Source organism: Loxodonta africana, chromosome 3 (assembly GCF_030014295.1).
Source record: "Loxodonta africana isolate mLoxAfr1 chromosome 3, mLoxAfr1.hap2, whole genome shotgun sequence".
NCBI lineage: Eukaryota > Metazoa > Chordata > Mammalia > Proboscidea > Elephantidae > Loxodonta > Loxodonta africana.
In genome coordinates this window covers 54,664,708-54,676,792 of record NC_087344.1, presented here as the reverse complement: position 1 = coordinate 54,676,792, position 12,085 = coordinate 54,664,708, and the positions used below count along the sequence as shown (strand labels likewise).

At 41.7% G+C, this 12,085-nt stretch overlaps 1 protein-coding gene across 2 annotated transcripts in view; it reads right to left on the bottom strand.

The window, feature by feature from the left end:
* The window catches only part of OTUD3 (OTU deubiquitinase 3), a 47,088-nt gene extending 35,360 nt beyond the window's left edge, over positions 1-11,728 (bottom strand). For both annotated transcript variants that reach the window (XM_003413431.4, XM_023551986.2), the window contains exon 1: positions 11,399-11,728. In XM_003413431.4, the coding sequence (XP_003413479.1) occupies positions 11,399-11,613 (215 nt within the window). In that variant the 5' untranslated portion in view covers positions 11,614-11,728. The remainder of the gene's footprint in view (positions 1-11,398) is intronic.
* Positions 11,729-12,085: the final 357 nt, after the last annotated feature.

Genomic DNA, 12,085 nt, shown 5'->3' with positions numbered 1-12,085 from the left:
ACTTAGGGGGCACTGAGTTTATGTGAATGGTGGCAGAAAAATTTTGAAAAGGCTAATGATAATGGCTGCACAACATGAAGACTGTAATCAATGTCCCTGAATTATACACGTAAAAATTGGATCCGTGTGATCCCTGACTGGCAATGTCAGCATCACCCATGCACTTGTGAAACAGAAAAATTCTAGGTTGGCATCCCAGGCCTGGGGGTGCAGTGCAGGAAGCTGATTTTAGCTAGGCCTCTAGGTGCTCCTGTTGCATGCTACGGTCTGAGACACCCTCATCTGAAATCTGGACTCTAGACAGTCATTCTCAGTCATGGCTGCACATCACAATCACCCGAGGGGCTGTGAAAACTACATCAATAACCAGGCCCTGTGCCTGAGAGGCTGCTGTTGCTGACCTAGGGGAGAGCCCAGTTTTTTTTTTAAACAAAATTTTTTTCAGGGAAAAGTGTCTAGAAAATAATACGCTCAATTACAGGAATTACCTTTTGATTATAGTTTTCTGTAATGCATTTTTTTTTATTTCTGTATTTTCCAAATATAATACAATCCTTGTGTGTTATCTAATAGGGAATACCCCTGTATTTTCAAAGAAATGTCAGAATATTAGCGCATCAAAATACTTTAGGCTTTAGACTTTATGTTAGAAAGAGATACTTTTCATATAAATAGTTACTGTGTAGCTATTTAAGCATTTCTTTCATGCATTCAAAATTCAGCCACGGTTATCAGAAAGCCGCCTGTTGTTGCTAGGTGCTGTCTGATTTTGTTTTTACGTTACCATTCCTTCACAACTCTACCCACCCCTCTTCACCCCAAGAATCTGGTTTTCATGTGCCAGGGAGTTGATTCAACTCTTAGTGACGCTACAGAACAGCGTAGAACTGTCCCATAGGATTTCCAAGGATAGGCTGGTAGATTCGAACTGCTGACGTTTTCATTAGCACCCGAGCCTCTTAACCACTATGCCACAAGGGCTCAAGAATTAAGAACAAAATAAAACAAAACCATTCCAATTCCTGGCCTTTCTATTTAAGCAGACACTTTGGAGTATTTGGGAGCAAATATATATAATGTTATTTGGTTCTCTATTATTTAAAGACACACACTTTTCTCTTTTTTCTGCTATACGCAATAATTGATTTACAAGACTGAACTGCAAAAGAAAATGGTCACATTAAGAAAACAAAAACAATATCATTTAATTGACACAGTTATCAATGCCTTACTTTTTATATATTTATATTTTACAAAGAACTCTTAGGAGACCACAGATTGAATCCTACCTCTGGTATTTTTAGCTATGGGATTTTTTTAATTTTTACTGGGCTTTAAGTGATAGTTTACAAATCAAGTCAGTCTCTCATAGAAAAGTTTATATACACCTTGCTACATACTCCGAAATACTCTCCCCGTAATGAGACAGCACACTCCTTTCCTCCACTCTCTATTTTCATGTCCATTCGGCGAGCTTCTGACCCCTTCTGCTCTCTCATCTCCCCTCCAAACAGGAGATGCTAACATAGTCTCATGTGTCATCATTTTCTATCCCACATTCCAGTCCATCTGAAGAGTTGGCTTCAGGAATAGTTCCTGTCTTGGGATAACAGAAGGTCTGGGGACTACGACCTCCGGGGTCCTTTTAGTCTCAGTCAGACCATTAAGTCTGGTCTCTTTGTGAGAATTTGGGGTCTGCATCCCACTGCTCTCCTGCTCCCTCAGGGGCTCTCCGTTCCACTCCCTGTCAGGGCAGTCAACGCCTATAGCCGGGCACCATCTAGCTCTGGTCTCAGACCGATGCAGTCTCTGGTCGATGCACTCATTTCTGTCTCCTGGGCTCATAATTACCTTGTGATTTGGTGTTCTTCACTCTTCTTTGCTCCCTGTGGGTGGAGACCAACTGATGCATCTTAGATGGCCGCTTACTAGCATTTAAGACCCCAGAAGCCACTCTGCAAAGTGGGATGCAGAATGTTCTCAGAATAGATTTTATTATGCCAATTGACTTAGATGTCCCCTGAAACCATGGTCCCCAAACCCCTGCCCCTGCTACGCTGGCCTTCGAAGCGTTCAGTTTATTCAGGAAACTGCTTTTAGTTTAGTGCAGTTGTGCTGACCTCACCTGTACTGTGTGTTGTCTTTCCCTTCACCTAAAATAAATCTTATCTACTATCCAATTCGTGAAAGTCCCTCTCCCTTTTTCCCTCCCTCCCCCCTCTTGTAACAATCAAAGAATATCTTCTTCTCTGTTTACACTATTTCTCCAGTTATTATAATAGTGGTCTTATACAATATTTCTCCTTTTGCAACTGACTAATTTCACTCAGCATAAGGTCTTTCAGATTCCTCCATGTTATGAAATGTTTCACGGATTCATCATTGTTCTTTATCGATGTGCAGTATTCCATTGTGTGAATATACTGTAATTTATTTATTAATCATTGAGGGGCACCTTGGCTGCTTCCATCTTTTTGCTATTGTGAACAGTGCTGCAACGAACGTAGGTGTGCATGTATCTGTTCATGTAAAGGCTCTTAATTCTCTAGGATATACTCCAAGGAGTGGGATCGCTGGATCATACAGTAATTCTATTTCTAGTTTTTTAAGGAAGTGCCAAATTGACTTCCAAAGTGGTTATACCATTTTATATTCCTACCAGCAGTGTATAAATGTTCCAATCTCTCCACAACCTCTCCAGCATTTATTATTTTGTGTTTTTTGGATTAATGCCAGCCTTGTTAGAGGAAAATGGAATCTTATTGTAGTTTTGATCTGCATTTCTCTAATGGCTAATGATCATGAGCATTTCCTCATGTACCTGTTAGCTACCTGAATGTATTCTTCAGTGAAGTGCCTGTTCATATCCTTTGCCCATTTTTTAATTGGGTTGTCTTTCTGTAGTTGAATTTTTGAAGTATCATGCAGATTTTAGAGATCGGATGCTGATTGGAAATGTCACAGCTAAAAACATTTTCCCAGTCTGTAGGTAGTCTTTTTACTCTTTTGGTGAAGTCTTTGAATGAGCATAGATGTTTGATTTTTAGGAGCTCCCAGTTATCTAGTTTCTCTTCTGTATTGTTAGTAATGTTTTGTATAACATTTATGCCATGTATTAGGGCTTCTAGTGTCATCCCTATTTTTTCTTACATGATCTTTATCATTTTAGATTTTATATTTAGGTCTTTGATCCATTTTGAGTTAGTTTTTGTGCATGGTGTGAGGTGTGGGTCTTGTTTCATTTTTATGCAGGTGGATATCCAGTTATGCCAGCACCACTTGTTAAAGAGACTGTCTCTTCCCCATTTAACTCACTTTGGGCCTTTGTCAAATATCAACTGCTCATATATGGATGGATTTATGTCTGGATTCTCAATTCTGTTCCATTATTCTAGGTATCTGTTGTTGTACGAGTACCAGGCTGATTACTGTGGCAGTATAATAGGTTCCAAAATCAGGTAGAGGGAGGCCGCCTTCTTCTTCAGTAATGCTTTACTTATTCGGGGCCTCTTTCCCTTCCACATGAAGTTGGTGATTTGTTTCTCCATCTCATTAAAAAATGTCATTGGAATTTTAATTGGAATTGCATTGTATTGTATCTATAGATCGCTTTTGACAGAATAGACATTTGTACAATGTTAAGTCTTCCTATGCATGAGCAAGGTATGTTTTTCCACTTACACAGGTGTCTTTTGGTTTCCTGCAGTAATGCCTTGTAGTTTTCTTTGTATAAGTCTTTTACATCTCTGGTAAGATCCCTAAATATTTTATCTTCTTGGGCTACTATAAATGGTGCTGATTTGGTGATTTCCTCCTCAATGTTCTTTTTGTTGGAGTAGAGGAATCCAACTGATCTTTGTACGTTTATCTTGTATCCTGATACTCTCCTGAGCTCTTCTTTTAGTTTCAGTAGTTTTGTTGAGGACTCTTTAGGGTTTTCTGTGTATAAGATCATGTCATCTGCAAAAAGAGATACTTTTGCTTCTTCCTTACCCATCTGGATGCCCTTTATTTATCTAGCCTAATTGCTCTGTCTAGGACCTCCAGCACAACGTTGAGTAAGAGTGGTGATAAAGGGCATCCTTGTCTGGTTCCCAACTGCAAGCGGAATGCTTTCAGACTCTCCCCATTTAGGATGATGTTGGCTGTTGACTTTGTATAAATGCCCTTTATTATGCTGAGGAATTTTCCTTCTATTCCTATTTTGCTGAGAGTTTTTAACATGAATGGGTGATCAACTTTGTCAAATGCCTTTTCTGAAACAATTGATAAAATCATGTGGTTCTTTTCTTTTATTTATATGACAGATTACATTAATTGTTTTTCTAATGTTGAACCATCCCTGCATACCTGGTATGAATCCCACTTGGTCATGGTGAATTATTTTTTTGATATGTTGTTGAATTCTATTGGCTAGAATTTTGTTGAGGATTTTTGCATCTAATTTCATGAGGGATATACGTCTGTAATTTTCTTTTTTTGTGTGGTGTCTTTACCTGGTTTTGGTATCAGGGATATGCTGGCTTCACAGAAGAGTCTGGGAGTATTCCATCCTTTTCTATGCTCTGAAATACCTTTAGTAGTAGTGGTGTTAACCCTCCTCTGAAAGTCTGGTAGAACTCTGCATTGAAGCTGTCTGGGCCAGGACTTTTTTTTTTTTTTGGGAGTTTTTTGATTACCTTTTCAATCTCTTCTTTTGTTATGGGTCTATTTAGTTGTTCTACCTCTGTTTGTGTTAGTTCAGGTAGGTAATGTGTTTCCAGGACACTATCCATTTATTTTAGGTTTTCAAATATGCTAGAGTACAATTTTTTGTAGTAATCTGATATGATTCTTTTAACTTCAGTTGGGTCTGTTGCAATATAACCCATCTCATTTCTTATTCAGGTTATTTGCTTCCTCTCCTGTTTTTCTTTTGTCCGTTTGGCCAATGGTTTATCAATTTTGTTATTTTTTTCAAAGAACCAGCTTTTGGTCTTGTTAACTCTTTCAATTATTTTTCTGTCTTCTATTTCATTTAATTCTGCTGTAATTTTTATAATTTGCTTTCTTCTGGTGCCTGAGGGTTTCTGTTGTTGTTCTCTTTCTATTTGTTCAGGTTGTAGGGATAATTTTTTTATTTTGGACCTTTCTTCTTTTTGTATGTGTGCATTTATTGATATAAATTGACCTCTGAGCACTGCTTTTGCTGTGACCCAAAGGTTCTGATAGGAAGTGTTTTCATTCTCATAGGATTCTATGAATTCCTTTTTTGTGTGTGTGTTGTTGACAGTTTCTTTTTCCCACTTAATTTTTCGTGCTGTGTAGTTTATCTTTATATATTGTCTTTTCCTCTTGTTCGTTGTTGTTGATTTTGTATCTGCTGACTCTCTATTTTCTCCTCATATTTTATTTTGATGGGTAGGATAGTTTGTCTCTTTTGTGGTTACCTTAATATTTACACCTATTTTTCTAAGTTTAAATCTAACTTTTATTTATTTTTAATTAATTAATTAATTAATTTTTTCCTTTATATTGCCTTGTCTTCCTCTCCATATGAAAGATCTATGACTACAGTTCTTAGTCCCTCTTTATCATTTTAATGTGGTCTTTTTTTACATAATAACATCGCTGTTTCCCTGTTTTGAGCATTTTTTAATCTTGATTTATTTTTGTGATTTCCCTGTGTGGGTTGACCTCTGATTGACCTATCCAATGTTCTAGTCTTGGGTTGATACCTGGTATTACTGATCTAACTAAAGAACTCCTTTTAGTATTTCCTGTAGTTTTGGTTTGCTTTTTCCAAATTCCCTTGACTTTTGTTTATATGGAAATGTCCTAATTCCACCTTTGTATTTGAGAGAGTTTTGCTGGATATATGATTTTTGGCTGGCAATTTTTTTCCTTCAATGCTTTATATAAGTCATCCCATTGTTTTCTTGCCTGCATGGTTTCTGCCGAGTAGTCTGAGCTTATTCTTACTGCCTCTCCTTTGTAGGTGACTTTTCATTTATCCCTTGCTGCTCTTAAAATTCTCTATCTCTGGTTTTACCTAGTTTGATTATGTCTTGGTGACTTTCTTTTAAAATCTACCTTATGTGGAGTTCAATGAGCATCTTGGATAGATATCTTCTCATCTTTCACGATATCAGGGAAATTTTCTGTCAACAAATCTTCCACAATTCTCTCTGTACTTTCTGTTGTCCCTCCCTGTTCTGGCACTCCAAACACTAGTCAGTTATTTCTCTTGATAGAGATCCATATGATTCTTAAGTTTTCTTTTTTTTTTAATTCTTTTATCTGATTTTTCTTCAAATATATTGGTGCCAAGTGTTTTACATTCAAGCTCACCAATTCTGTCTTCTACTTGCTCAGTTCTACTCCTCTGACTTTCTACTGAGTTGTCTACTTCTGTGATATTAACGTTAATCTTCTAAATTTCTGATTGCTGTCTCTCTATGGATTCTTGCAGCTTATTAAATTTTTCATTATGTTCTTGAATAAACTTTTTAATTTCTTCAACTACTTTATCTGTGTGTTCCTCGGCTTGTTCTGCTTATTGCCTGATCTCCTTCCTAATCTCGTTCCTGATGTCTTGAAGAGTTCTGTATATTAATCTTTTGAATTCTGCATCCGGTAATTCCAGGAAGGCACTTTCATCCAGGAAATCCATTGATTCTTTGTTTTGAGAACTTGCTGAGGTGATCATGGTCTGTTTCTTTATGTAACTTGATATTGACTATTGTCTCTGAGCCATCTATAAGTTATTGTATTAATTTATGTTATGTTTCCTTACTGTATCCCAGCTTATTGCTTTGTTTTGTTTTGATATGCCCAAATGGGTTGCTTGAGTGAGCTAGCTTGACTATTTTCACCTTTGAAGGTCTGACGTCCTGTCCCCAGATGGCTAGAGCTGTTATCAGGTATATCAGTCTAGGAGTCCATTCAGTTTTCTTGTATGAATTCAGCTCAGGTGTCCAGGTAGCTGATCATCAAGTGTGTGGTACAGGCTCTGTCCTACAGTCTTAGAGGGGCAGGGGTGACTGGTATGGGTACCAATATCTGGTTGCAGCAGGAAGTCACGCTCTGAACAAGGCAGGGGGCCGAGAACCATCCCCCACATGTCTGTGAGGAAAGCGTGTCCCTGTTCTCTAAAACATACAGGTGCCTGGGTTTTGCAAATGGATCATGGGCACCCAATGCTTTTGTTTGTAAAGACTGGGAGGTACCAGTTGTCCTTGGAGCCCTGTCAGGGGTGGCTGGGTGACCTGAGTGGAGCCACCAGTGCTTAGGCCCCTGATGTGGGTAGGTGATGACCCTGTTTAACAGGCAAAGCAGGGTCAAATACCAAACACCCACCTCTTCACTGCACAGCTGAAATGGAGGTAGTCTTTCAACAAGGGCCTATTCTCCTGAAATAGGCCCATACAGGTCCATGCAGGGGGGAAAGGTATTCAAAGTCCACAGACCGTTTATGCCTGGACAGGAGCCACTTCTGTCCTGAGCTCCTCCAGTTAGTAGAGCTGTTAAATTATCTTTTCCCCCAATTGTGAATTTATTCCTACTCCAAGGCCAGGAGGATGGCTCCAGGCGCTCAACACAGCCTATCTCATGCCCATGGAAATCAAAAGCCTCTGAAGCCAGCTTGGGAATGGGGGCGGGGCGGGGGGGGCACAGTAAAATATACACAAGTACTTAGCTTTTGCCAAGAGCACCGTTATTCCCTGGTTCCAGAGGTGTGAAGAGGCTGTTCAGCTGGCTGTTTCTCCCTGAGAAAACTGTGGACAAACACTACCACCAGCCCACCGCAGCCGCTCCTGGGAACGGTGCCTGAGGGATCCCGGCAATTCAGGTACAGCAACTCCTCTCCAATTCTGAACCATCTCCCCTTCCCCTGCCGCTCAGTTCATTTTCTAACTTTCCCTTTGATTTTCAGGGCTCCTAGCTTGTCATAAATATAATTGTTTCACTTGTTTTTTCGGGTCTTTGTTGTGAGAGGGATCACAGGAAATGGCTGGCTATTCTGCCATCTTGGCCTCGCCTCCCCAAGCACCATATTTTTTAAAAAGTTTCCCCAGGTGATTCTGTTGTGTCACAAGGAATGAGAACCACTGAGCTAGGCACATGAGATGGGACGCTTTCAGGTGATGCAAGCACAAGTGGATAATTATTGTTGTGCCATCAAGTTAATTCCAACTTATAGTGACCCCATAGAGTTTCCTAGGCTATAATCTTTACAGAAGCACATCACCAGGTCTTTCCTCCCGTGAAGCCACTGGTGGGTTTAAACCGCCAACCTTTCAGTTAACAGCTAAGCACTTAACAGTTGCACCATCAGGACTCCTTAACGGACAATTAGACAAGATGATTTGTGAATGCCCTTCCATCCCTAAGATCCTGTGACATTAAAAAAAATAGTAATAGTAATACAAATAAAACAACATGTTTGAGACACAGACAAAAGGCTAAAATTAGTGATTTTTTAATATTTTAATTTTAGAACACTACCAATTAGTAAGGTAATTTAGGGCTACACTTAGTACATAAAACTAAATCAGACAGGTGTTAATATCTCACTGCCATGAGTGAGAACTGACTAGAAGGCAGTCGGTTTGGATTCCAATTAGAGACTCTTTTCACTCTGTATTCAATCATGTTTTTAAAGGACAACATGAAAGTTAATCTATTTCTTTGTTCTGAAATTAAATCCAATTTATATGAATACATCCTACAGGCAAATATGAAGGTGGTCCATGATGCATTACAAAACCTCATAATTAGCTCTTTGATTAATCTCTGTTAAACTGACTCAACTTATATAAAAGCTGCATTAAAAGATACCAGTTAATTCATTCCCAAGTATTTGCAGGTTCCAGAATGCTACAAGTACCACATTGCCAGCAATGAACTTGCCCATAACAAAATGCTATTCCAGGCTTCTCAATACTGTAATCAGACAAGAATGGAGAGGGGAGACTGCCAACTATTTTCTTATATTATCATAATTGTATTGACTTTCAGAGAGTACTCAGTAAGTACTAATAAATAAAAGAATTTGTTGACACCTGCCAGCCCATCACATATACAGAAACCACCATTCACTGCACAGTGGCAGAACCTGTCATCATCACATCCAAAAGGGTCACAATACCAAAAAGGGATGAACCACAGTCTATGTGATGGTACCCATGTAAAGAATCTGTGAACAGAAAGGGGTTAGCTTCATGAAGCCTACACAAGGGGAACTCAAAAAACAAAACATTATCATTTTATCTAATTGTCCAAAGATAAGAGATCTCCGAAGCTAGAGATGTGAACACTCCAATCCAGCTGACCTCTGCAGCCTCCATGCCCACTACCTTTCTACCTTTTGCTCTTGTTGTCCTGAACAACGTGTAGATCTCCCAAAAATGCACTCTTCTGCCTTTCATTTGCCCCCTCTCAGCCTGGCATGTTCTTATACCATAATCCTATCAATCCTTCAAGACCCAGCGGTTACGTGATATACGATGAGGTATGTTGTCGCTCTAACAGCTAATGGAATGTGTTTGTGTACTTTTGTTTTAAAACATTCTCCCATTTATTTTTTAATATAGTAAATACTGATACATATAACCCACATAAACAAAAGCTCTTTGGGTTCTCAGTAATTTTTAAGAGCATAAAGGGGTCCTAAGGCCACAAAGTTTGAGGCCCACTGCTGTGTTTCTCCCTTACTAGGCTGTGAACTCATTGCGTATCTTAGTCAACGTATTCTCAGCACCTTGCTCAATCAATGTTTGCTGAACTAACTGAAGTATCCTCTGTTGGGGAGGGGAGAGAAGGGAAGGGAGGAGAGGGAGATAGTGTCCCAGTTTCCCATTTTTTTATGAGAGCCCTCAAGACTTTACAATTCCCTATGCTCTGATTCCTGCTCATAAGTAAACTTCTGTTGAGTACTTCAGTTTCCTGAGCACCCTGATATTGGGAATGCCATGTGCAGCATAGCGGACAAAAGCACTACAATCATTTGTAACGAGCAGCACCACCCCAAACCCACTGTATTCAATTGGTATTTTGGTTGTGAGTTTGATTAGAATAAGTAAGGCCCTGAATAGCTAATAAACTCTGAACGCCTATTTGACAAAACCAAGGTAGTAAGCTGAAAGCAAGACTCGGCAAAACAAGCCTTGAACTGTAATGACCCTACTAAGAAAATGCCCCTTTTAGGGGCTAGATGGCCTTCCTCTTTATTTTTATCATTCATTCAACAAAAACATACTGAATACCTTCTATGTATCAGGCACCATGCTAGATGGCAGTGAATAAGACACAATCAAGCTCTAATTGCAATTTAACCAAAAACACCAAGACAGGAGAGGTGGCTAACCCTTTGTGAACAGGAAGAAATCCAATCTGCCTGAAGCACCGGGCATATATAGGAGAGGAAAGATGGGAAAGGTAAATTCGGGCCAGTTCACAGAGCGGATTAATTAGGAGCAATGTAATGTAAAATCAAGAAAACCGTCTTCTTGCCTCTTTTCCACACATAATAACTAAGGCAATCCCGTATGGTCTTTAACTTCGTTTTTCCCTCTGCCCAATCTGATCATTCAAATGACTGGAGGAGCAACACCAACCAGGCTGTCAATAATACGGTCTCCTCCAGAGTGACACATTCTGGCAGCCAGACCCCCCTTTACCTGCCCCTGCATTTGGGGATGCTAGCTGTTCTCCTTCCCTCTTCCCTAGCCTTTTCCATCTTCTTTCCATGCTCCTCGATTTCTCTCTTCTTTCCTGAAGCCACTTTTCCTGCCCGCATTCTCTCCCTTCCCATCCCCAATTATTTATCCATCCCGTGTTCCCTAAAAAAGCTGGACCTGGATCCAGGCCAAGCCCAAAGCAAGCTTGGGTAAGCATCTTCGCTTGCAGAGTGTGTAAGTAAGAATTCGTGAAGTTACTTTCAGCTCAGTAAACAACAGGCCCTCACAGACCTAATTTCCCAAACGTAAAGCGCCAATACCCAACAGTGAGAACTCAAGGGGACAAAGCATTACACCGAGAGGCTTATGCCTCTCCTTCTGCTCTTCTTATCGTCATCATGACAGAGGTTGTGCTCTCTGAATGACTGGCTCCAACTCATTCCTTCAGGTCTCAGCCTAAATGTCACCTTTCAAGGCGGCCTTCTTTGGCCATCAAACTACAGTAAACCCGCCCCGATATTCTCACTCTAACACCTCCTCCGGGCGCCTGCCACGATTTAGGACAATTTGGGATTCCTGTGAGCATGTGGAGGTGAGGGGCCTCGCTCGCCGCTACACCTCCTCCACCGGCTGACGCTCGGGGCCTCCTGAATGAATGGACTGACGAGAGCGGGCGGCCGTCGCCAGGCCCGGCGCGTCCCCCGGCGCCGCCTCCCGCGCTCCCGGGCCCGCCTCACCCGTCCCCCGGCACCTCCCGCAGCTTCAGCCCCAGGGCCTGCAGCTGGTTGGCGAAGCTGACGAACTCCTCCTCGCAGCCGCTGCCGGGCTCGGGCCGGTTCCGCCGCTCCTTGGCCAGGGCCCGCCGCGCCGCCCGCTCGTCCCGCTTGCGCTCGGCCTCGGCTTTCCGGCTGCCGCTGCCCGGCCGGCTCTTCGCCGCCTGCTTTCGGGACATGGCCCTGACCCCGCGGCCGCAGCGGCAGCAGGGAAAACCGTAGGACCCTCCGAGCGGCCCCCTCAGGTGCCAAGGAGGCGAATGGGCACGGGCGACAGAGCCCGGCGACTCGGCCACTGCCACTGCGCCTGCGCGGGTGCCTGGCACCGCGGCCACGTGACCAAAACCCCACCCCCACCCTCCTTGGGGCTGGGGGCTCGGCGCCATAGAGAGCCGGCCTGGGAGAGGTAGAGGGTCGTCCATCCGTGTTTATTCTACTGTTCCCTCTAGTGGTGGGTGGTACTTTAATGAGGAGCACGTGGGACCAGAGAGAACAAAGGGGGAAAAGGTCAAGAAGAGAAATGGAGGATGATTGTAGAAGAAAGCAGTTGCAAAAGTTAGGAAAGGAAGGAAACTAAAATATTTCAAAGTCTTCTTTGTGAGTTGTGATAGGCACTTCAACGTGGCTCATCTTGTCTGTTTTTACTGTTGT